Genomic DNA, 26,779 nt, shown 5'->3' on the forward strand with positions numbered 1-26,779 from the left:
CCTGGCAAATATTTAAATTTGAACGTCGTAAATTTAAATTATGTTTTTTTTTTTTGGAGCAATCATGATTGCTTATTGCTTTCATTTGACTGTCCTTGACGTTACGGTTCCTTTTTCAGCTTGGACCAGGGCTGCAGCACCACCGTCCACCGGCAGCGGCGCGGCTGGTCCTGAGCACTGTCCACCGGAATCCACTTTGGCTGGGCGCTGGCGTCCATGTCCTACACACGCATGGTCATATACACTCCCCTACGTGCGCACGCCTTTACACACATACACACGCCTACGTGCACATACGTAAGCCTACACACACACAACTATACACACGTAACCACCCAGGAGGAGGGACATGCTTGGGGGGGGAGCCGTTTCTAGAAACAATAACTCTAATCAGTAGGGTCTTGTCGCAACTCGTGATTGCGAAAAACATAATTTGAATTCAAAGTTTCGGAATTCAAATTAGAATTAATTGGGGGAAGTAGGTCACAGATTTTACTTTTTTTTTTGTTTTGTTTTGTTTTTTTGAGCAATCACGATTGCTTATTGTTCTTACTTGACCGTTTTTGGCGTTACGGTTCCTTTTTCAGCTTGGACCAGGCCTGCAGCACCACCGTCCTCCGGCGGCGGCGCGGCTGGTCCTAAGCACTGTCCCCCGAAATCCACTTTTGCTGGGCGGTGGCGTCCATGTCCCACACACACGAACGCCTACACACACACACGAACGCCTACACACACACACACGAACGCCTACACACACACACGAACGCCTACACACACACACGAACGCCTACACACACACACAAACGCCTACACACACACGAACGCCTACACACACACACACGAACGCCTACACACACACGAACGCCTACACACACACACACACACGAACGCCCACACACACACACGAACGCCCACACACACACACGAACGTCTACACACACACGAACACCTACACGCACACGCACGTACACAACACTCACTCACACATATGCATACATACACTTACGCACCCACACACATGTGCCTACACAAACACACACGCTCGTGATTGCGAAAAACATAATTTGAATTTAAGATGCCAAAAATTCAAATTAATTTTTTTTTTTGCAATTATGATTGCGGTAGAAGCAATTTGTAAAAACAATAAACCCAGTGAATAGGATCGCAAACATAATCTGAATTCAGGAACCTAGTTTGATATTTCTAGTAGGGGGGGGGGGACATTTTTCCATGACAACTCATGGTTCCCCATTTGTTTTCAGCTATTTTTCGTTTACTTTTGGACGACTCAAAGCAGAAACGTCTACAGAGAAATTTGAACTCTTTATAAGTGCTAATCTATTAGGTAATTTTGAAAAACGTGGTTCAAAAACTTTTAGGTTAAAATTTTAACGAAACGGAACTTTTTTTTTTAATTAGAGGGGGAAGGGGGAACAGTTAGTTTTTGAACAGACTAAAAAACAGTTTACAGTGGCGCACATCAAAATGTTTTATCTGAAGAACTACAAGGATAAAAGTCGTAAAAAATGCAGATTCTTAATAAACTTCTGATCAATCTTTGGGTTTTTTTTTTTTTTTTTGAAAAAAAAACTTGAACAACGGTTACTTATGGAAAACAATGGTTGATTGATTTGACTAGAAAGATTACCAATTTATCAATGGATTCTAGAAACGTTAAACACAATTACTTTTTCCACACAAATGAAAGTACTGGAAAATTTTATTCTTTGCTGATAAAAGTGATTGTAGAGGAAGAACTCTCATTTTCGTTTTAAATTTTCTATATAAATACGTTTTGTTTTGTTTGATTACTGTTGAAAATCGAAACGTTCTTCCTTATCGAATAAACTACACTATCGAACCCTAATCCTCTGGTTACGAGTCCAACGCCTTTATCGACCCCGGCCATGATATCAGCCCATGTATCACCACAACTGTAGGTGCGCTGTGCACATGAAAAATAAAGGCTCTATTGGGGTGTTCATAACGGAGTCTGCGCAAGCGTACACGATTGTCACAGTGCCCGAATTGATTGTCAATTCGTCGCTAAAGATGACCATGATGCATTCGATTGTAGTACGATCCAGTAGAAAAGACACTACTCCAAAGGGAGCCGCGAGTGTGAAAGCCCTAATCCAGCCCTTTCAGATTCACTTCGCACCTGCAGCTGAGGGAATATTATCGGGAATCCACGACACCATGACAGCCTCACGCTCCGTTTGTGCCATGCTTCAGTCACATGTTGGCACTCATGGCAGTGCCCCCCGGAGCAACTTTCAAACAGGACAATGCTCGGTCGCGCACAGCAAGTATGTGAGAGGATTTGCTCCTTCACATTGTCACCTTCTCGGGCCTGCTTGATTCCCCAATTTGTCACAGATCGATCATATCTGGAATAGCTTGGGACGATATATTGGACAATCTATGAGTTTGATCGATTCAGTGGCGCGTTTACAGTAACTGTAGTAAGAGATGACTTAGGGCATTGTACGAAACTTTTATTCCTCAATGTTCGCCTGTATAAGCCTCCTGTACGAACGCTAAAAATGACCCCATGCAGGGTAGTAAAACCTCTATTTATTTACGATTTTTCTAGTATTAAATGAGTATTTTGCTTTCCTTTCGTAATTACTTTCTTCTATTACTGTTGTCAATTCGTGCGTAAAATTTCATTTATTTTGAGTGCGTCTTCTAGGTGCGTCGTTTTTTTTTCTAGGATTGTATAATGAAGTCCTGTTCTGAAGTATAAATCTCATGTGATAAAGTCTCTTTAAATTAGTTTATAAAGTTAGATCTAATTTTATATACAATTTTTTAAAAAAATCTGAGATTTTTCCTTTTGAGACATAGCCAAGATAGGTAGTCATTTTGTTGCCGAAACGCTTAACTCGCTTAAAATAAATGCATGGATATTTTTTTCAGAATTAAATCCGAGTCTTGTTCTAACTCTTTTTAGCTCTAAATCAGTTAATTCGATACTCTGTGTGCAATAGATACAGTACAATATAGTATTGATTTGCAGACAGCGTGACTTTAGCATTAACAGTAATAAAACTTTGCGCCACTCTAATAACACATTTAATATAGCGTTGGTACTTTACGGATGATGTCAGTACTGATGCATTTATTCTGTGAAAAAAAGGCCTGTGCTAAAAAAAAAACTACGTGTAAAGAACGGCAAATGTCGATTTCACAAATCTATTTTATTCAAAGTGAACATTTACAAAGTGAAATGCATTCAATTCCAAACAAGGCACAGATAGTTTGACAATTACAATTTTACACAAAAACGATCAACATTTTACAAAGATGCTATTCTACATAACTATACACATATTTACAAGATTGTGATTGCTTACTAGTAATCGAATTCCTGTTTTATACTTAATAGTTACTTTTTCCCCCATTCAACATTTGTAACACCTTATGAAACATATATTTTCCATTTTTATTCAAGTTGCTTTTCAGCAACTAGAATAAAATGATGATCCGTTACCGAGACTTATGTTTTGGTCACAATTTTTACACCAAATGATGGACTGATGCTTTTTTTTTTTTTACTCATGTGACCAATCTGGTCTTGTCGATCTCGTTATTAAGGTTACTGGATCGATAAGACATAAAAAAAAAAGTTGTTTGTGAAAGTCGACTTCAAAATTTGTCCTTTGGGTAAGCAAAACACTGTAAATGAATATCGACCTCCACTTAGCAATAAATGTATCAGCAATAATTTAAGAGGGCAACCAATTCGCTGCTCTTAAGTTTAGTAAACTGACGTAAACTTTGGTAGCAATTCTGAAATTTCATCTCTGCCTGGGAGTAATTTGCATGATGATTCCATTGTGTGATCGAAGTACCATTTCCGCTGTCAGCTGCAGTTGATCCCTAGGAACCAAAGATTTCACCTCGTAGTTCATGAGAACATGGGCAAGAACAACCTTTTCTTCCATCATGGCGAATCTTTGCCCTGCAACATGAAGTTTGGCAAAGTTAGTTTCCTAAATTATAATCTAGATTCTAGAATAAACAAAAAATGAAACAAACTCCTTTGAGATAGAACATCTGAATCTAGATTACTTGTACCAATGCAGAATCTAGTATGCCATCTTGTTGCCTGAAAATAGTGCCCAAGCTTGTTTTAACTTCAGCACAAAATCACGTAAATATTTAACGTTTAATTTCTGTATGGTTAAACCAGCAAATAATGTAATTTATGTTGTACTTTTTGTCGAAAGAAAAAAAAATCTATCCCCGTAAGAATAATGTTGCTGAGATGAAGATGAAATGACTGCTATCTTTTAAGAGTTAAATCTCAATCTGGTGCATTCATTTTCGGCTAAAGTTCTAATCATGCTAGTTTCATCAGGTAGTATATTACAGCTACTGCATGTTTCGGAAATCAATCGTAACTGTGTTAAATATCTATCTATAAGTTTCCTAAATACCGCAAACCAAAATTTCGGATTTAACCTTGTTTGTATGCTGTTATTTGCTCCCATCCGCATAAAATTCAAACTGATAAAGAGCTGATGGTAACATACAGATTTCCGATTAAAGGGCTTTGCCACTCTCTCAGAACGGCTGCTTTTGTATTCGTCAAATTGATGTCTAGGTATAGTAAAGTTACCATGCCTACTGAATAAAAATACGTACGGTACCACATGGGGGAAAAACTTCAGAATTGAAACTCTCACCTCGAAAACAGAACGAGAGAGGAGAAAATATTATAAAGATGTAGGCTGTTGTCTATTTTGTACAAAAAGTCACTTTGTAGACAATGCAAAGATTAGAAAGGTTAAAACGTATATTTGCTTTTTCGTGAGTTACTACATTCTTACGCATAATAATTTCCCCTTTCGTTCAAGTTTTATCTTTCAGGCATAACACGAAACCGAAATGTAAAATAAAGGTATCTTGTTATACCTAGTTGTTTTCTCTCTTCGTAGTTCAATTTATCTCGTCACAGTGCAAGAAATCAGAACAAAAAATATCGTCTTTAAACTATTCTATTCCTTTACTTAATGTTCAGAAGGTGCCTTTTTGCTTTTCAAGTGTATAAATCACGTTTTCTTCTCACGATAGAAGTGCTAACTCCGTAATTTTCCACCAGGGTGGTTATATAGGAGGTAAAGTAGCGCATATCTACTTCACTATACCTAGACATTACTTTTGTGGATATAGCAGCAACCTTTCTGCAGTTAAAAGGGCGGCAAGAGACTTCAGTGAGCATGCTGTATACTAAGTGTCAGCATTTCGGTGTCGGCATAGTTTGGCGCGATTTAAAATCATGGCATGTTTCTAGCAGCAATAAAGTGATTTTTTGTTCATCAATCGTCCTAAATTAATAAGTAGCTGCACTTAAGAAGTTATAGTTTACAACATTTATGAAAAGGTGTTAATTAACTTTAATTTATGTTTTCAGATTAATTCGAGAGATAGGATGTCACCTTACTCCCCCTTTTTTTTGGAGAGGTGAAATTGCGAATATTAGAGCATAATTTTAGCAACTGTTCAAATCAGGTCAAAACAAAATGCCAAGTTTTTTGAAAAGCACGTCATGATTGATTTTAATTGTAGATTTGTGGCACATTGACTAAACAGCAGATTTATCTTGTATGGAAATTGCCTAATGTTGCTATCGTTTGTAAAATGTGTTTGGATTAATTATATATTTAAATGTCAATTACAATATTTCACGCTATAAATGATACTATTAGCAAATAATAATTGACCGAATATTAAGTGAAGTTTTCCATTAAATCGCAGCGAATATTTCAGTAATTTTTAAGGAACGTTGTATTGTTTAGTAACTTGATTTCATTACGTATTTTTGACTGCGGATTCAAAAAGCAGCTTCTCTTTGTATAGTTAGCTACCTTTCAACAATATACGGTAGTTCATGTTTAAACTAAAGATTATAATACTATCTACTATTCATTCACGGGAAACATAGATGTAAGCAAAGGACTGCGCCATTTGACGACATCAATCTTGCAGTTGGCTAGGACAAGAACAAATTGGTGCCAAGCAGACTGTGAATACGATTCGCATTCCAATATCCTATTGCTATTGAATAACTTTTTTTTAATTATTAATCAAGAGAAAATCCCGAATAGTAGTACAGCGGCAAACCGTCTGGAAACCTGTTTTCACCACTTTTGTTCTATATATTACGCACACAAACAGAGTTTATACTGCGTTCAAAAGAAATATAGACTAGAAAGAAATAAACATGTTTTCAGAAGGTTCGCCACTGTGCCACATTCGGAGATTTTTTCTGGAACAGAAAAAGTAAACCAGTAGTATTCGCCATCGCCACCCACTTAGCAGACATTTGTTTTTTTCTAAGCCAAACACGTGATTGAAGTCGCCAAATGACGCACTTTTTTTTACATATTATCTATCTTTCATGTGAACACAGTATAGTAAACTTATGCTTCTAGTTGACTTTTCACTTACTTGATTGTTAACAGGATCTCTTGTAAATAAAGTAATTTAGCCTTACACTTTGTAAATAAGGCAAGTATGCTTTATTTAGTAGTACTAATTAAAATTGATATTTAATATTTAAATAGCTTTTTAATTTTGTAATTTAAAGCTGATTTAGACAAGAAATTGTGATAGTTACTTTGTTGATTTCAAGTGTATTAATGTCTAATGAGCTTTAAAAAGAGAATAGTTTTCAATACGAACATCAAATTTGTGTGAATTTGGTTTCAAAACGCTGCAGCTTCAAATCTAACAACGATTTCTGTATCGTCAATATTTGAGGTAGAACTGAAGGGGATCAAGTTTATTTCGACGTATACCACTTTAGCCTTGAACGTAGTTGATTTTTGCAATGAAGTGTTACGTTCATAATTGGAGTGTTCAGAGCTAAATTAGATTAAGTCGCAATGAACCTTAATTATCTTAGCTGTGAATGGGTCGCTTGTAGATTTTATTTCTTTTAAAGGTAGTAAGTATTAGTGATGTTCCGGATATCCGAGGGAAAATAAAGATCTGTATCCGTATCCGTTACTTTTTTGACGGATCTTAAACGGATCATTTCTACTCTAAAAATGTTTAAATATTTGAATAAAATACTCTTAAATTCCGTTTAAATTCGATTTTATTCCTTATTCAAATTATAAAGTATCATTTCAGAAGCCAATATGTCCCCCCCCCCCCCGTTGCAAAAAGGAAGGGGAAATAAATTTTAAAAGTGTGTATCAGTGTGTCTTTTTGTGTCACCGTAATTCCTAAACAGATGAAACGATTTTGATAGTTCATTTTCGTTCAAAAGGAGACTTGATCGAAAGTGTTCTTAGCTTGGCCTCGTTTTTGTAGAACTTAAATTACCGGATATATTAATTAAAAACCGATTTAACATTTTACACAATTATGGTAGTAAAAATTTTCCCGCACGTTAAAAATGTTGACCCTAATTGAAAGAACGAAGTTTTTTGCGTTTGATATTTATTTGAAACTTCCAACTTATATACAATAGGAGCTATAATCTTTTTAAGTAAATTTTAAATGCAATTCTAAGCTTTTATAAGCGTGATTGGTAGCGATTTCATAGTCGGAAGATAAGGAGAAAAAGCTCAATGATTTAAAATTTTTACCTGCTGTCAGTTCATATTTGTTAACAAATGTGTGATGACCCGCGAAATTCATCTTAATATGAGGTCGACTCTCTGGGACATGCTTTGTTTTTTTAATTTTTAATTTAATATTAGTTTTTGTTATTGATTTGGGGTTTCTGTTATTCTTCATTTTTGTTTTTCTCGGCATCCTTTAAAAAAAGTGAGACTAAATTATCTATTTACTGTTTATAAAGGTGTTCTCGGCTCTTTATTTCGTCGGTCGGATAAGTTTGATGGAATGGGTCAGCACTGCATTTATGCTAAAATAAAATGGGAAAAATTATTTCTATCCCGTCCAGTAGCAGCTTTACACTCTTGCTCTTGTATCCTACATCTACCGAGTAAGCTAGAAATATTTTTTCACATTCCATCTAAGCATTAATGCAGCGCTGACCCATTCCTTCCAACTCTCCCTCAATTTTAACGGAGATTTCTTTAAACAGTCCTGATTATATTTTTGCCGCATTTGACATTTTTTGAAGAAACTGCCATTGTTCTGACGGGAATACCTTCCGTAACAAATTTTACACTTGGATAGTTGAATTGGGGGGAAAATTTTGAGATCAGCATCCGTATCCGTATCCGCGGATCTTGACACTAATGATCGTATCCGCGGGCCTACTTTTTTAACGATCCAGCACATCACTAGTAAGTATGCATGGATTCCCCCTTTTTTTAACTTAAAATGCACCAATCCATGTACCTATTCTATGTTCGACCGCTCTGTAGAGAAGGAAAAATTGCATTCGAACCAGAAGCATAAATAAAACGAGCTGATGTGTGCATCTCATGACTTTCTTTTACTCCAATTTAATGTCATTTTCCCATTATTGGCAGTTTTAATATGATTCAATAGTTTACTCTCTAAATACCACCAACAATGACCAAATTGAAACCAAATTTGAAAAAAAAAAGAAAAGAAAAAAAATCGCCAAATTTGTCGCCAAGTTGACAAAACTTGCCGACCAAAAGACTGGCGAGATATATCGCCAAGTGTCCGCCAAATTATGACACCATTTGAGTTTACATCGAAATTAACATTGATTTCTCCCCAAAAAGGGGCAAAAGACCCCTTTAGAAACACCAGAATTCAACCAAAAGGAGAGGTTCACAACTAGAAACCCACTAGGAGTCTACGTACCAAATTTCAACTTTCTAGGACATACCATTTTTGAGTTATGCGACATACATACGTATATACAGACGTCATGAGAAAACTCGTTGTAATTAACTTGGAAATCGTCAAAATGGATATTCCTCGTATCTATACGTTCTTTGTCACTTATCCACGTGTGGTCGAGTCGGAAAAAACAACTCAACATTCATTTGGGGGTGAGCAAAATGAAAATTGAAGTCGATTTTTGAGTGAAATTTTTTTCGCGAATACAATACTTCCTTTTTTGTAAAAGGAACTAATAAAAGGTGCATCTTTTTTCACAGAAATTTGTACATGACGTATTGAAAGCTGATATTTTAATTTTGATCTATACAGTCTCGTCCGTTACAGTAGCGTGGAAAAAGCAGTGTATTTAGACTATAACATAATCAAATACATTTTTGAAAAGGTTACAAATAACTCTCTCGTGTTAGAAGAGAAATTATTATATATCTATTTATTCATTTGTTTAAAACAATCAATACATTTTTTTCGACGTTCATTTTGGGTCACAACACGATGTACTTGTGCTGTGTTAAGCATTTTAATACGCCATACATTTATTCAATCAGTTATTCGCCCTTTTTTTTCCCTGAAGAAGTAAAAAGTTTACTTTATGTAGAAATGCTAAATGAAGCAATTAACGCAACAAATCACATAGCAAAATAATTTTAGACACGTGTTTTGGGATTGACAAGCAACCCATTCACCAGTGTACTAAGTTGTGAGATTCGGAGCTTAGGAGTTGCTTCTTTGGTCTCACAATGAGAGCAATGTTTTAGTGACGTGAATATCACGTACAGCTGCAGTTCATTGATTACTTTACACGATATCACAGTATGTTTAAAAACTTTTTTCCATCTTACCAATGCAGTTTCTGGGTCCTGCAGAGAAGGGAACATAAGCGTAGGGGTGTCTGCCCGTCGCATTTTCTGGTAAGAACCGGTCTGGATCAAACTTCTCTGGATTTGGGAATACGTCTGAGTCTCTGTGTAGCATGTATGTGAATATCATGCAGTTTGTTCCAGCGGGAATCGTGTACCCATCTACGAGGAAATTCAAGCATTCGAATAAAAAAGTTTTTTTTTTCAAGATGAATAAAAAGGAAGTTAAATTTTACATTGCGTTATGAATGTGGTTTTTATCAAAACTTTTTTTGTTTCTTTTTACTGTAAGTAACTATTGTCTAAGTGCTAGAAACTCTAACCAGATGTTTTTTATGTTTTATTTTTAAATCAATACTTCAAGTCAGTGGCGTAGCTAGGGAGAGGCCGAGGGAGCGGTCCGCCCCGGGTGGGACTTTTTGGGGGGAGGCACTTTTGATACAAAAAAATTTAACGCGATTTCCTAATAAGTAAATCATGCTTTTAATCTTTTTTCGGAGTCAAAAAAAAAAAAAGTCTTTTAATCCTAAGGGGGTTGCGGTACGACTATAATGATAAAATTACTCAAATACAAAACATGTGTTGTTCTTGAGGACATCTCAGCATTATATTGTTTGGATTTTCTCTTCCTTCGTCTGAAGCTACAGACTGAGGGCGGTGTCACATTTTTCGAGAAGAGAAATCGGAAGTACCTTCTTATCTCTTAACGTCACCAAACAGCCCAAAAGTGTAATTTTAGGCTTTGAGTCTCGAAACATTTTCAAAGGATAACGCCCACCCCATCCCTTTACATCTTATCTTTTAGCCTAATACTGTGTTTTTAAAATTTCAATCCCAACAAATTCCTGAAGACGGTCATACCCAGACCCTTTCTTTAACGAGGTTAAAGATTGACTGACATGTGTATTAAGGACATCAACTTAGAGCTTTAAAATCCCCATCGCATCCAATGTCTCCAAAAACAGCTTAACGCTGGGTTTTTGAAATTTAAATTTCAGAAAGATTCTAATGTAGGGACTCTAAATGTGCACGAACCTAACGTCATCACAGTTGGCTCCAAATTTCGTTTTTATAGATTTCTAAGGGAAGACCGAAAACCTTCTTTTCTCAGTGATGAAGAAATTAAAATGAGCAACAGTTTCGAAAACGATTTCGAGTGGGAAACTAACCTCCAAACTCTCTCACATGACGTTGTCCGTCAAACAAGAGCTAAAGTCGCGTTTTTAGGACGTCATTTTCAAAAAAATTCATAGGAAGACGGGAAAACCATCCGACTTCCCAACATTTTTGGAAATAGTTGGAAACTTATGCCGTCAAAGATAGCTTACAATTCCTTTTTGAAACTTCGGCATCGGGAAAATTTCTTGAAAACTCGCGTAGGTTCTCTATTTTCTTTAACGTCATCAAAGATAGACTAAAATTGATTTCAAATTTGAAAATATTTCGGGAGGAAAATCCACTCTTTCCGCCTGCCTTTTGGAGTTAGGGAAAGCCCTTACACCACTAGATACATCCTACAGTTACGTGCTTTTCAGTTTAGTTGAAAAGCTTTCTCCAATGTCTTCACCTATCCAAAGATAGCCTAAAATTGCTTTTTTAAGATTTCCATTTCGCAAAATTTCCCTGCGAACTCCCAATTCCCCTAACGTCACCAAAATAAGCATAAAACTAATTTTAATTTTGAAAAAAAAAATCTGGAGGGAGCTTAATGCCGCTTTTCTATAAACCGTTACCAAAAATTGCTTTAAATTCCGAATTTTGACTTAACTTTTGGAACTTTTCGGTGGAGCTCTGAATTTCTTTATTTTTCTTCTGCAAGAAAAATAAGAAAGACTTTTTTCTTTATTAAAATCTTATTAAAACACTTTCGACTCTTTAATGTATCAATTGTTTTCCATCAAAAGAGCGACAAATTGAGGAACCGCTCCGGGCGGCAGAAAGCCTAGCTAAGCCACTGCTTAAAGTTCAGGAATATTAAAATAGTAAAGAAAGAATGTATTATTTTTATAATTATTTGTTTTTAAATAGCATTTCACACACAAGATTAAACAACAAATGTGTTCCTTGCATTTGTTGTTAAAAAGGGAAATGAAAATAAATTGAAATCATAACTTGTGTGCGATCGCTACATTGACTAACCAGCTGTTTTACTGGTAGTTATGTCATAATCTTACACTTATTAACGTTTAACTACAGCATATTATAAATGCTTCTAATTGCCTGGAAATACGAATATGGTTAAAACAGCCTGGAAAATTGTTACTAATTTGACTAATGTAAGAGCTATTACCATAGAAATTCCGGTTCAATATTTCTTTTTATGGTTATTGACTATTTACTAAAACTTCGGCTTTCATATCAATAGACTTACTTATGGAAAGCAATTCGTTATCAATCATTAGAATGTTCAGTTTTAAGTTCCAAAAAATAAAAAAATAAAAATCCTCTTCCGAAAAGTCGTTCAATTGTTTTCTTGAAAAGCAATTACAGTCCTCCAATTTTTCTTTAATTGACTATATCTTATTTTTAACTTTAAGACGTTATTCATTATTTCTTTTTAAAAAATTATTTGCTCATAACAAAGTGGCCTTTAAGTTCATCAGTTCTGTTAGTGATTATGCGTTCTTTTGAGTTCCAAACTACCTGTCTCAAAACTCTTGATCAATTAAACAGCTCTTTGATTTAAAAATTCCAATACAAGTATTCATTGATATCAAAACAATCTGTTATATTCGAATAACAGAGACTATATTTTCATATGTAATATGTAATAATGGTGAGCTAATATTTATTCTTCACATATTTGCCAACATTTTACATTTTAATATAATAATAAAAATGTTAAATATAAAGTTTTAAGCAGAGCTAAATCAAGTCGGCAGAAGTAATGTCAAATTCCTAAAAACAAAATATGTTTCCAAAAAATAAACTCACAATTTGTTTAAAAAAAATAATTCTATGTTACAATAATATACTTAACATGTACCCATTAATGTGTTTACCTGCGAAAGTAGTTTCAATCCGAAAAAAAAAAGTATCGCTGTAAATATTTATTGTTTTAGATCACAATTAGTAGGCGTGAGAAGTACTTACTAACAACAACATCACAACTGGATTCTCTGCCGATGTATGGCAAAGACGGATACAGACGTTGACTTTCCTGAAAAAAGACAAATAGTTGAATACAAGACATGTTTATCACTGTAACACAGGGTTCCCAAAACAAACCTACCAGAGATGAAACTTTTTTTTTCTGTAAATGGAAGTGTAAATTGATGAGGATATGTTGATCAAAATACAAGTGAACAATCATTTACAGCACATAATTTTCAATTTGTATGTCCTTAAACTCGATTTTACTCAAAAAGACTGCAAAATATTAGTTTTTTTGCAATGGCCAGAATTGGTTTAAGTTAGGAAAGTAGAGAGTTTCTGCCCTCTGCCATTATCATAACTTTTTCATAATTGTGTACATTGCCACGTTGACCTGAAAGAATGCGAAAAGTCAAAATTGTTTCGATGTCTGTTGCGAAAGTATACCACGAATGCTTTAACCAATCTTTTGAAAAGTCAAGGGCACAGGGACCCAAATTGATAGGAGTAACATTCGGAAATATTTATATGCATAGCTTTGCAATGGCCAGAATTGGTTAAAATTAGGGACATAGAGAGTTTCTGCCCTCTGCCTTTCTTCCCATAAGAGCCGCAGATCATATTAAAATCGTTCTCGCGGGCTGGAGCACATATAAAATTTTAAAATGTTTTACCCTTTTCTAAATGACATGGAAAAATACAAAAAGGAAGGAAAAGTACAAAAAAAAAAAAATCCTATCACTACTTGATGCTTCTTTTTTTAAATGCAACCTATTTTTCATAAACTAATTTCGAAATATTTGGCTCCAAATTTGGAACATTGTCATTAATCGTACTCTTCGAGTTCTAACATCTCACAAAACAACTGACCACGTGGATTAGCTTCGCGGACCGAATGTGGCCCGCGGGTCGTAAGTTGGGCACCACCGGTTTCTCATATTGTTAGGAGTGAACTAAAAAAAGGAACTCCTCGGTAACATCATTAAGTTTTGAGATGTAAGCGTATAATCATAATAATGCTCTTGCAATGTTTCGGAAAGGTTGGGGGGGGGAGCAAGAGGGAGGGTCGGGACTTTGTTTCTTAGTGTGTAATTTAAGTAGTAACATCCTGCAAAAAATCAGCTCTCTTAATTAGTTGCTACACGAAAAGCGCATAATCATAGTACTGCGCTTGCAAAGTTTCGGAGGGGGTGCGGAGAAAGGCAAGAGGGGTGGGGGATCGGGACTTTGTGTTATTTTAGTGTATACTTTATGTGCTAACATCCTGCAAAAATTCAGCTTTCCCTAAATAAGTTGCGACACGTAACCTGTATTGACTGGGCTAACGTGAAGAACAAAAACCAAACTTGAAAAAAAAAAAAAAAAAAAAAAAGAGCAAACAAATAAGAGTTATTCTGTATATATAAAATAGCTTGTCCTGGCTGACAATCAACGCACAGCCAAAACTACTGAGATTAAAAAACTGAAATTTGGAACACAGGTTTGTTTTATAACGTAAGCGGGTGCTAAGAAAGGATTTTTGGAAATTTCAATTTTAAGGGGGTGAAACGGGATAGTGAACATTGCGCACTTATATGCGAAAGTCTCAAGAACGGCACGAGTTCAGGGTCAAACCAGGTATTAAAAAATTCGAAATTTTACGAGGGTCACGAATATTCCAGCCTGAACCACGTAGGACGCTAATTAATGGAGACATTAATTAAAAATTCAATTTTACGTCCACTTGAGCATACGTCTATGCCAAGAAATGGACCAATTTTTTTCGGTTTTTGTACCGTTGGAAAGCCTATAAAAAATAATCATTTCAAAAATATTGACAGCGACTAAAGCCGCGGACATCGAAAAATGACTACAAAAAAAGTTATAAGCGTATGAAGTAAAAATAAATTTACTTCAAAAAGGAAATTTCTTCCTCCATTTTTTGCGCGAGATTAATTTTAGCTTGTAGAAAAGCGGAACAATATTATTTGTTGCCATTTCTTGCTTGAGTATCTAGAAGTAAAATTTCTTCCAATCGGTTTTGAATGCATTGAGGCTTTGTCTGCCGCAGGGCATTTAAAATACATTCCCTTTTGAATATATTTTCACAAGTCGATGTTTTCATGTTGGATTTTAATGGATGCGTCGTCTTCAAAGAAAATCTGATTCTTTTGGTTTTGATAACGTAATTTTTAAGAGTGAATGATATGTTATTTTAATGGCGATATTCAGGAATATTTCTCTCATTTGAAAGGGGTTTTTTATGCTATTAGACCCATTCCAATGAATATTTTCAAAACTATTCCAGGCGAGGATTTTAAAGGGCGATCGATGCTCTTTGAAAACTGCTACATTTATTATATAGGAGACACGTTTTTTTCGTTATAGGTACGTTACGGCACATTATTACTCTTGGTGTTTAGCTTATTGGTAGAATGATTGATTAATCCAACGTAGAAACTACTTATTTGGCAAAACCATGCATTATTTTGTCACTGTACTTTTTGAACAATAAACAAGACAAAGAAGTAATTTTCCAAATAATTAAATCAAGCCATTAAAAGTAAAATAATCCGATGAATGAAAACCCCAATTAAAGTAATTCGCCAAATAGACTTTAAATGATCTTTTAATGTGTAAAATAATTTGATAAATGAAATATTGAGTCATACATAAATACAAACGTCCATTAAAATAGAATTTAGAAAAGACAGAGCAAACATGACGACAATGAAAGCATATTTTTAAAAAAATCTTACATGTCTAACATTTTACAGGGTACTTGATTTTCTTTTTGTCCTAGATGTACCGTGTTTTTAAATTAGGTTGTTTTTCTGCTACAGAAATTTCCTTTTAACGTTTCCGTTAAAAAGATTGGATCGCTAATCGGTCGGAGTTCGCTTTGCTCGCTTATTGGATGGGTTGCTGTAGCGCGGTCGCTTGGTGAGTATGGCGATGCACAATAGAGTTGTGGAACTTTTTTACATCTGTAAGATGCTATTTGATGTATTTTTTGTTTATTTGGCGAAACATTTCAAATTGCAGAAAAAAACTGCTTTACTCACTAAAGGACAGGACTTCCCAGCTAAAAATAATCTTCAGAAAATCTGCAGAAATAAATTTTTTTTGAAGTAATTTTCAAGATTTCTGCAGATTTTTAGAAGACAAGCAAAATCTGCATTTTGTCTTCAAAATAATCTGCAGTAAATCCACACAAAAAAGTTTTCTTTTTAGTTTTCTCTTAATATTCTGCAGATTTTTTGAAGGTAAAAAAAAATCTGCAAATTTTCTTCAATTAGATCTACAGAAAATCTATACAAAAAATTCTCTTACAGTTTTCTCTAAATAGTTCGCACGTTTGTAGATATTTTATGGTCATCAAAAAGAAATCTGTATTTCAATTTAAATTATTTTTCAAAGTTTTATTACTGCATAAAAGTTTTTCACACTTTAAATTTTTTTTATATTTTTTTCAGTTTTTAGAAAATTAAACACATTTCTTTGTTTTTCTAATTAAAATCAGTAATAAATAACTTAAACTTTTCCCCCAAGAACTTTGATTTATATTTGATAACTTAAATTGAAATTTAAAAGCATTTTAACACGTTTGAAACATTTACCAAATAAAAAATGTCTGTTTATTGTATTATACAAATAATATGACATGAAAATCAATTTTAATATAAGTGCATGATTCAAATCAAATAAAAGTGAAATTACAATACATCATTTTTTTTTTATTTATTTATTTATTTATTTATTTTTGAAAACAAAACGATATTGAATAACGCAAGTTATTACATGGTTTGAAAAGGCTTTCAAAAATGTCAATTTCAAGAAGGATACGGATTAGAACAGAGTCAAATTTGTCTCACTTGGAGAAAAATCAGGAAATTGAAAATAAATAAGAACAAATATGACTTGAAATAATGTTTTCGAACGGCGCGCCGTTCGAATACAAACGCACCGAACGCCAAGCCTCTTACCACGGAGGCCTCGATGCATCCCGCAATATTCGGGTGCCACAAGGCTACGAGAGTAGATGACCCCTCGACCAGGTGACTCGTATTGTTTTTTTGCTCCGTCACGGAAACAAATAATTAGGGAAATTTCAAGTTTCATCATTGGAAACCAATGAAAAAAATCTTGGATTTATGCCTCGGTTCACAAAAAGGTAAGACACTTTAAAATTCAACAATTATCATTTGATTAAATTAACTTTTATTTAATAAGTGTATTAGTATATTAGGGTTAGTTTGAAACGTTATGCCTAATCGGAGGTTTTTAATTTTTGAAATTTTTATTTTTTCACCGATTGACTTAAAATTTTGAGCGAACATTTACGTTGTCAATATCTATTAATAGAAAAAATTGTGCTACGATGTCTCAGTAATAACCAGCCTAATTAACTTAATAACTTTCCACCTCGTGGTCGATTTGAAGGAATTTTTCGAAATTTTTAATTTTTACAAATAGTTCTATTTATTATTTCGTCTTGAAACTTAATACTAATTTTACAATCATAGCGATGTATTTTTGTGACAAATTTGGTTCAATTATTTCAATTTGCATAAGCTCCAATTTAATAAAATTTAAATTTTCATTTTGGAGGAGTAGTTCAAGTTTTAATTATTTGTTTATTAAACAAACATGAAACACCACTCTGTAGTGAATTTACACATTTTTATTAAAGAAATGTCGAAACTTAAAATTAAAAATGTTTTCGGATTTTTATTGCATTAATTTCATTTGTTATTAATTGTTATCTACTATTTTTAATTTGCTGGGTACATTTTTTGCATTTTATCTACAGATTTTCTGCAGAATATTTAAGTATATTTGAAACATGCTTTCTTCACAAAATCTGCAGAAAATTTGAGCATATTTGGAACACGCTTTCTGCAAAAAATCTACAGATAAAATCTGCGGATTTTCTTTAGAAAGCATGTTCCAAATATGCTTAAATTTTCTGCAGATTTTTTTTAAAGATTTTCTGCAGATTTTTTTTAGCTGGGTTTCGGTAGCGTGGTTGCTTGGCGTGTTAAGCGATGAACTACAGTTGGAGAATTATTTCATGTTGTGGCATAGTACGCTTTCTGTCAATGGATGCCACTGTTTCCCACACTTTTTACTCATTCCCACGCTTCGAAGCCAGCTGCATCGAATTCTTTCAAATCCATAAAATACTATGTTCCGCCCCAAGCTGATCTTTGGTCGTTTTGGCTCAAGTTTAACATTCCGTTCCCAGGATGGCCACCTGCATCCATGGACCAGCTGCATCCTTGGGAAAGGAGTGAGAGAATCCCCGTTTGTTTTCCAAGAAAAGGGGAGATGAATTTAGCGGGGGCTGGGGCGCGGCTGACTTGGAAACGAGGAGAACGATAAAAAACTTTGGAGAGGTCAGTCATGCTTTCTGGCTCTCCAGATATCTGTCTAGCTACGAATCAATAGTATTTGTCTAAATCTTGTAAATAGCTGTGTAAATAAAATGTTAAGTTTACCCCTGGTAACTTCTTGCTTTACCACTCAGCAGGCCACACATACTACCAACACGCCACAGCTATATAAATTTTGGTGCAAGCGGTGGAGATTTTAGCTAGATAGAAAATGAGAGTTTTTCGTCTCCCTTCTCTGTATTAAAGAAAGGCAATCTTTCATTGAGAAGTTGTGTTGCTGCAGCCTAGCTGCGGAAAAAGAAAGATCGACCCCCGATCTTATTTTATGGTCAGTTTTTATGACTTCGCTCCTGCTTCCTTGCTCCGGCGTAAAGGACCTCCTGCTGGTTTCTTCTGTTGAATGGAGAAGATCGACCCCGATCTTGATGAGAAGTCATTAGACTGTGTGAAAAGAACGCCCTGCGGATCTGTTGAGAAAAACGGAACTTCGTAGTCGTCTCACGATTATCCTGATCTCTGGGACATATTTTTTTTTCGAAAGATTCGAAATTTTTTTTCTGGCCAACCTGGCTGATGTGTGTGTGCGAAGTGTTCCAGTGGCGATCCTTGCCTGTTGCATTGTTCCTACGGCTACCCTAGCTGATTGTGTTGTTCCTGGGCTATTCCTGTCGATTGTGTGACGCTGTGACATGCGTTAAGGAGACATCCTGTTCTCCGGGGAAATTTGTGAACAAAATTATTTGTGAGGCCAACTTGGTCTGATTCTGGTCGGAACGTCCGTTTCTGAACAGTGTATTTATCCGCGCAGTTGGTTATCTCCAAGGAATGTGATACTTAGAACAAACTGACTCAATTTTCGCGAGTGCTATGTGATGTGATCGGTTAAGTTGCATTGGATTACCTTGAAGCAGTGCCAGGGTGCAGCCAGCGTAAGTTTTTTTTTCTTATTGTTGGTTGTGAATAGCTTGTTGGTAAAAATTCAAAACAGTGCATTTGCTTGTTTACATCAGATTGAATTGTTTAATTATTTTGTGCTTTGCTGTTTGTTCTAATGCTTTTCATATAACTTTAATTTTATGCCGCGTAAACACTCTTGTGTGTGTATTTTTTTTTTTTTTTTTTAATTTACTGAAAGAGTTTTGTTCATTGTAAATTGCATTTTATTTTAACATGGCATTTTTGATAAAAGTTAAGAAGGTGGACCTTGAAGAACTCGCAACAGAGTTCGGGGTACAATTTACTTCCAAAATACGGAAGCTGGATTTAATAAAGCAAATTACCGAATGTACTGATTATGAGGAAGAGCTAGCTCAGATTCTGTTAGAGGATATTGTGCAAACTAGAGATAGGAAAGAGAAAGATGAAAGGGATAGAATTGAGAGAGAAGAAAGGGATAAAGAGAGAGAGGAAAAGAATAAAGAGAGAGAGGAAAAGGATAAACAACGTGCTTTTGAACTTGCTATGCGCACGAGCACGAATGGGGGAACAGCATATTCTTCTACTAGAGTAATTCAATCAAGTATTCACAATTTAATACCTAAATTTGATTCCTCCCAAAGTGATATTTGTCTCTACTTAGTCATGTTCGAACGGCAAGTTAGACGCGCGGGCATCGAGGAAAGTGATTGGGTATCGCATTTGATTCCATTACTGCCCTTAGAAATAGCGCAGCTAATAGCGCGTGAATCAGATGAGGACGCCGAAAATTATTCTTTTGTTAAAAATTTGCTCTTAAAGCGATTTAAGTTAAGTGCCGAAAGCTTCCGAAAAAAATTCGTTCAGCACCAAAAACGCGACGACAGTACATGGAAAGACTTTGTTTTTGAGCTTCGAAACTATCTAAATGAATGGATTGACAGTCTAGAGGTTAAGGATTTTGAAAATTTAAAAGACCTTATGATTACGGATCAAATGAAAAAAAGAGCCCCATCGGAAGCAAAAGAACACTTCCTTGATGACTGGTCAACAATAAAAAGCTCATCAAAGTTAGCAGGCATGCTTGATAACTACGATGAAGTGAGGAAATTCAAAAATCCTAATTCGGAAGAAAAGAAGGACAGGAAAAATTTGTCTGAAAAGACGGAGCTAATAAAGAACGAAAGCCATAAACCCCTAAACAGATCCCTTTCCGATAGGGTAAACACCAGTTTTGAGAGACGAAGACCCCTGCGGTGCTTTGGGTGTAGCAGCGAGACACATTTGTGGCCGACTTGTCCTAAGAATAAAAAGAATAGTGGATTCCCCGTGGCGGAAGAGGTAGTCAATTGCGTGAAAACTCTCGCTGGAGAAGAGCTATTAGCTCCATTCATTACTGAGGGAACTGTGAATTCTTTTCCCATTCGTATTCTTCGGGACAGTGGTAGCTCCATTGACTTGGTTTGCCGAAAATATGTAAATCATAGCGATTTTACGGGGGAAAATGTTTGGTTACAAACCCCTTTAGATAAAAATCAAGTTTGTTTACCCCTTGCCAGTGTTTACTTAGAAGGTAAATTTGGAAAAGTAAAAACTAAGGCGGCAGTCATAAGTGACGAATTAGATCAAGGGAGATATTTATAAGGAAATAGAACTGCGCTTTTGTTAGGGGACAGTTTCGAAAATTATTGCTCGAACGGAGATGCTTTAGATGCTGTAACAACGCGTGCTCAGGCTCGCGAAAAACAAAAAAGTCTTGAAGAAAAAAATCCTTCTGAGAAGTATAAGGTTCCTTTGGACAATGCTCCAATTTTTCCCGCAACGCCTGTGGAAAACGTAGAAATTCCAGAAGTCGACATAAATGCGCCAGAATTTTCGTTAGCCAGGATAAGTCCTGAGGAATTCAAGTCAGCGCAGATAGAGTGCCCCACTCTTAAGCCCCTCTTTGAGTTAACGGGGAAAAATACGGGTCTAAAGGAAAAGGACTATTATTGTCTTGAAAATGGAAAACTGTTTTGGTTTCAGGAGGATCACATGGGTAACACTAGAAAATTAGCGGTTGTCCCAGAAAGTTTGAGAAGTAAAATACTTACTCTTTGTCAGGAGGGTACCTCTGCAGATGAGGGAATGACGAAGTCTGGGGAAAATTTGAGTCAAAATTTTTTCTGGTCTGGTTGCCTTAAGCAAATGGAGAAGTTGATCGGAGCTAGACATAAACGTCAGATAGCTGGGAAGTCAACTGATAAGAAGAAAGCCCTTTTGAAACTAATTTCAATTATTCGAGAGGTATTTTTTGGAATCAATTTTGATGCAAGGCGATGGCGCCGATTTCTTATTTTTTGTTCTTACTTTTTGAGGAGCAAAAAGAAAAAAAGAAAGAAAATTCGACTTAAAGAGTTTCCCTAGCATGGAAAACTTTGATGACAGTCATAAAATAATGTTCCACTTACTAAAGTTTCAATGTAGTTGCAAAATTTCTAAAATTTTGGTTTTGTGTATGTACAAGTATTACTGAATGTATTAAGTATGTTATCATTTGTGATTGAATCTGTTCATCATTTGACAAATGATTGGTTAATGATTTTTCAGGGTTTTTTGAATTTTAAATTGGTTGAAAATTATTTTAGTGACACTACTAAAAATCTGAAAATGTGTTAACTGTGCATTTTTAAAGCAACTGCACTGGTCACGTTATTATGCTATACATCTTGAATGTTTTGAAAGTTTAATTTAAACTAAAATTTTGAAAATTTAAATGAGTTAAGACCAGACAAGCTGTTTATTTTTGTATCACAACCAACTTATAGGAAAGAAATGCTTGATGTTTTGATATGCATTTGCATTAGGTATTATTGTTTAATTTGTTAATGGATTTGAAAGTTCTAAAGGGGGGAGGAGTTGTGGCATAGTACGCTTTCTGTCAATGGATGCCACTGTTTCCCACACTTTTTACTCATTCCCACGCTTCGAAGCCAGCTGCATCGAATTCTTTCAAATCCATAAAATACTATGTTCCGCCCCAAGCTGACCTTTGGTCGTTTTGGCTCAAGTTTAACATTCCGTTCCCAGGATGGCCACCTGCATCCATGGACCAGCTGCATCCTTGGGAAAGGAGTGAGAGAATCCCCGTTTGTTTTCCAAGAAAAGGGGAGATGAATTTAGCGGGGGCTGGGGCGCGGCTGACTTGGAAACGAGGAGAACGATAAAAAACTTTGGAGAGGTCAGTCATGCTTTCTGGCTCTCCAGATATCTGTCTAGCTACGAATCAATAGTATTTGTCTAAATCTTGTAAATAGCTGTGTAAATAAAATGTTAAGTTTACCCCTGGTAACTTCTTGCTTTACCACTCAGCAGGCCACACATACTACCAACACGCCACAATGTATTAAAGCAACAGTAAATCTAATTTAATGTTTTGGCGAGTAGTTTTTAATTCCAAAGAAACTTCAATAGGTTTTTTTTTTTTTTTTTTGAAAAGGTGTGTACTTATTTTAGTTAAAGAAAAATGATCGTTTCGCATTAATGGAAGGGGAGTGGGGCGTGGATTTTTTTTTTTAATTTAACGGACTTTCTTTAAATTCTTAGCACGAGCATCGCCGTGCGGGTGCTGCTAGTTTGTAGATAAAGTCTTGTTAGGAAAGACGGTGATTTATTTGGTTAAATACTAATGCAACGTTTATGGACCAGAGAGCAAGAAATATGGTAGAAAAAGCAAAATTGAAGCTTATAATCTCAACTGCATATTGTTGAAATATTTATCTTCGGCATAAGAGTTGGTCAACTAAAATATGTTGCTGGAATTGCAAATTCATAAGTGTATACCGACATCTTCGAAGCTTCTTTGTTTAATGAATGCTTTTCATGCAATTTTCAGCAAGAATCAGCCTACTGCCACATGCAGATATCAATAACCAGGAAATAACTAGTTTAGATATAATTTCGTACAGTGGCATTTATGGTTTTTATCTTCTTATTATAATAGCTATTACAGATAGTAATCTAACTTCCATTTCGTCTTTTAGGGGTTGAATCAGGACCGCATTAAAGGGGTGGGCTTTTAGGGTTTAAACCCCTTCAAAAATCACCAAAACTATTCCAAAAAACACTTTTTATAAAACTTTTTTTATTGATTTTTTTAAATATTTTTTTAAAATTTATATTCTTCTAATTATTTTTTTTATCTTAGTTGGAAAAAATATTATGATTGAAGAATTGTGCGAACTCACTGTCGTATCTTCAATATTTTTTGTTTTCTAATCCAATCCAATGTATTTTTTTTTTATTTTTTAGTATTGTTTTTTTCACGTGAGCTCAACAGTTTCCACTCAAATCTTTCTTTCTAAGAGAACTGCTCAGTGGGCATTAGATAAATCAAGTTGTAATAAATATACGCATTCTGACACCATAGCAGCTTAAAACATTTGTTTCTTACTTATTTTTTTTAACAGAATGGTTCAAACACTTGATAGTTTATTGAAGTTTTTTAACTTTTCAATTTACAAAGTTTGAACAGAACAACGTCTGTCGGATCCTCTATCTTATTTATAAAGAAACTGCCCGCACTCATCAGCAGGCATAGAAGATTCTTTTTACTTTAAACTGCTTTTAAGTGAATTTTCATAGGCAGGTTGGTGTTCTAAAATATTTACTGTTCAATTTAGTCCAAAACTCTTGTTTAATGTTTACCTAAGTATTTAACCCGCGAGGACGCGCAAGGGGGTGTTTTACAACCCACAGAACTTTATTATTTGAACTTCATAACTTCGCTTATTTGAAAATGGATCAAACCCGGTGTAGCGGGTTTATAGGTGACTTGCTAATAAGGGGTATATTTATTGTGTGTATTCCTGAAGCGGTTTTCTGGAATTCCATGTTTAGAGTGTAAAGTACCCCCTCCGCGTCTTTGTGATTCTCTCATTTTAGCCGAAAATATCGCGCTACCAGGCATACGATGAGGATATGAGAAATTTACTTAAGTTGCTGGTGGTAGTTTGCACTGATGATGAATCGATAAATGAATCTGATGAAGAGCCTCATAATAGGGATAAATTATAGTTGTCATAGTTATGATAACAGAACTGAAGATTTATCTGAAGATACCGAAGTTATTGGTCATAAAAACGAATCCTTTTTCATCGGAAAAGGTGTTTAAACAAGAGTATTGAAAGAAAAACATCTTTTCAACGTAGAACACCAAAAACTAACATTATTTAGAAACTTCTAGGAAATAAAAATCATACAAGCAATCTTTCAACACCTTCAAAATCGTGGTCAATTTTATTTGAGGAAGGCGTTCTGGATTTTATAGTGAAGTTTACTAATACTTATATTGAAAATATTAGAAATAATTTTACTTGATAAAGATATGCCAATGATCTATCAGCAAAGAATTGTAAGCATATTCATTGGTCAGCTGCTTATTTTACAGCAAAGATTTCAAATCGATTGCTAATGGCGGTATTTTTGGCTCTTCTAAATGACGCTACAATCAACTGCATTTCCTTGCTTTTCTCGATCAAAGATACTCAAATAAAATGTTAAATCATTATACCATTCATAAGACTTGGTAGTCCAATTTGTCAAGAACCATACGGATCAGAGAGCGATGTCAGGCCTCAAATATAAAGAAAATTTGAGAATTAATTTTTCGAAATCGGAGCCAACTCCCCCTCCCCCCCCCCCCCCCAAAAAAAGGATGTCATGCTGTTATCTCTGTGATAGCAAAAAGTAAAAACAAAATCTTGTCGTTTGAAATGCATAAAAAGAAAATGCATGGAACAATCTCATGGCATGTGTTCCGAATGCAACAACTAATGTAAATACGTGTCTGAAATAAATACTCAATTTTGATATTAATTTAGCGAATATGACTTATGAATGACTCATGCACGGTTTAAAGTAATAACTACGTTTAGCATCAGGAAGTTTGAAAAAAACCGTGAAAAAGTAACTTTTGCTTGGCAAATAATGGAAATTCTCCACTGGGGTGCGGGGCACCCCCTTGCGCGTTCTCATGTTCGTCCGAATAACGCGCGTTCTCGCGGGGAACTGCCTGTATAGCATCATTGTACCATTGTGTAGTTTATAAAATCTGGAAAAAATTAATCAGTTACTTATAACCAATACTTAAAGTTACTTAACAGAGCTGCTTAAGAAAGCGAGTGTGTGAGTAGATTAATCTCCCACCTTTAATACGCATTCCAAATATTTGAGATTCTTAAGATCTTCAACTTCAAAAGGCCTATCGTAGTCGTCGCCGAAGACTTCTTCCAATTCATCTTGCAATTTTTTCTGCACTTCAGGGTCTTGACCAATCAAGTAGAGGGCCCAGCTCATGCCCACGGCCGTAGTATCGTGTCCCTAGTAATCAAAACATAAGAATCAGCAAGGAGCACAAGGAATGAAAAGAAAACGGTTTACCATGCATTTTACATTCTAGTGCTTCAAATAATTCAAATCTTCCTCCTTTCCAAGGGGGATGGAGGGAGAAGGAGTACATCCATTTGCGTACCTCTAAATTGGTAGTCCATTCATTTAGCTATTTTTTGTCGATTTTCCGCGAACGATTTTAATAGGTCAGAATTTCGATAATTTACCATGACTGTTTCTAACAAGATTAAAATTTGCTATTGTATATCTTTTAACTGCAAATTTCTAAAAGGACAGAAGAATAAAGAAAAGAAATTAGTCATCTTGAGATGGTGTTCTGAAGAAGTTTGCAAAGGAAATTAAATATTATAAATGTATACTTCATCTACGGAGTATAACTTTATGCTCATTTAACCCTTTTCGTGCAGAGCAGAAAAAATTCCAGTGCACCTGCAAGTGTATCCCATGCATTGAAAACAAGAAATACACCTCAAAAATTTACTCAATTGTATTTTTACGCTTAGTGTTTTAAATAAAGTAGCATGGAGAAAAATAACAAAAAAAGAATAAGAAAAGATAAGTCTGAAACCTCTCGAATTCTTAAACCAAAATCTCTCAACCCTTTCTCTCGTGTCTTCGAAATTATACTTTCAAGCTTGAAGTCATAAATGGTTTTGCATCCCTTAAAATACAGGAGAACGTCATTTATCCGCCCCCCCCCCCGTTCGTCCGGATCTGCTGTTTATCCGAAACAAATGTGTAGCGTTAAAAAAACAGTATTTACTAATTCATAATTCTAAATTATGATAGCAAGAACGGAATGATAAATATGTCAAATATTCTTGCTTTAATATTCGCTCTTTATGTTTACTCTTTAAAAGTCTTTTTTTTTTAAAGCTGGACATTTTTGATAGTTGATTTTTTCGTAAACATTTCAGGATGTGTTACTGGTTCTATGATAAGAAAAAGTGAAGTTTCTTTTTTTTTAAAAAACCTACTTGTTTGTCCTTGATTAGGGGGTCAAAATGTAGGGTCGTGAGAAAAAAGAGCTAAATATATGATTGCTTTGCTTCAAAAGCAGTGAGTGAACCAAACCAATTCTTTTAAATAAGGATACTACTTGATACCAGGTACATTCTAGTATAAATATTTTGGTGACTCACTCATGGATTTGAGGGCAAAGGTCAATTGAAAATGCAACTTTTAAAACTTGTTTTGCCTTATTTGGGCCCGGATATCTGCTAAAGGCGTGAGTAACCCTCGGAAATAAGTATATGATTTACTACTCACCACAGTATAGTACTAAGAAAAATATAAAATAGCTTTCGTTTCTCTTGGCATTAGTAGTTAAACGGTCTC

At 35.1% G+C, this 26,779-nt stretch overlaps 1 protein-coding gene across 1 annotated transcript in view; it reads right to left on the reverse strand.

The window, feature by feature from the left end:
• Positions 1-3,256: 3,256 nt before the first annotated feature.
• Positions 3,257-26,779, reverse strand: part of LOC129234860 (cytochrome P450 4c3-like) — a 132,980-nt gene continuing 109,457 nt past the window's right edge. Inside the window, exons 10-13 of the mRNA XM_054868749.1 lie at positions 25,238-25,411; positions 12,762-12,828; positions 9,651-9,830; positions 3,257-3,967 (exon numbers count right to left, since the gene is read on the reverse strand). Of these exons, the coding sequence (XP_054724724.1) occupies positions 3,804-3,967; positions 9,651-9,830; positions 12,762-12,828; positions 25,238-25,411 (585 nt within the window). The 3' untranslated portion in view covers positions 3,257-3,803. The remainder of the gene's footprint in view (positions 3,968-9,650; positions 9,831-12,761; positions 12,829-25,237; positions 25,412-26,779) is intronic.

The sequence above is a fragment of the Uloborus diversus genome, chromosome 1 (genome assembly GCF_026930045.1).
Source record: "Uloborus diversus isolate 005 chromosome 1, Udiv.v.3.1, whole genome shotgun sequence".
In the NCBI taxonomy this organism is placed as follows: domain Eukaryota; kingdom Metazoa; phylum Arthropoda; class Arachnida; order Araneae; family Uloboridae; genus Uloborus; species Uloborus diversus.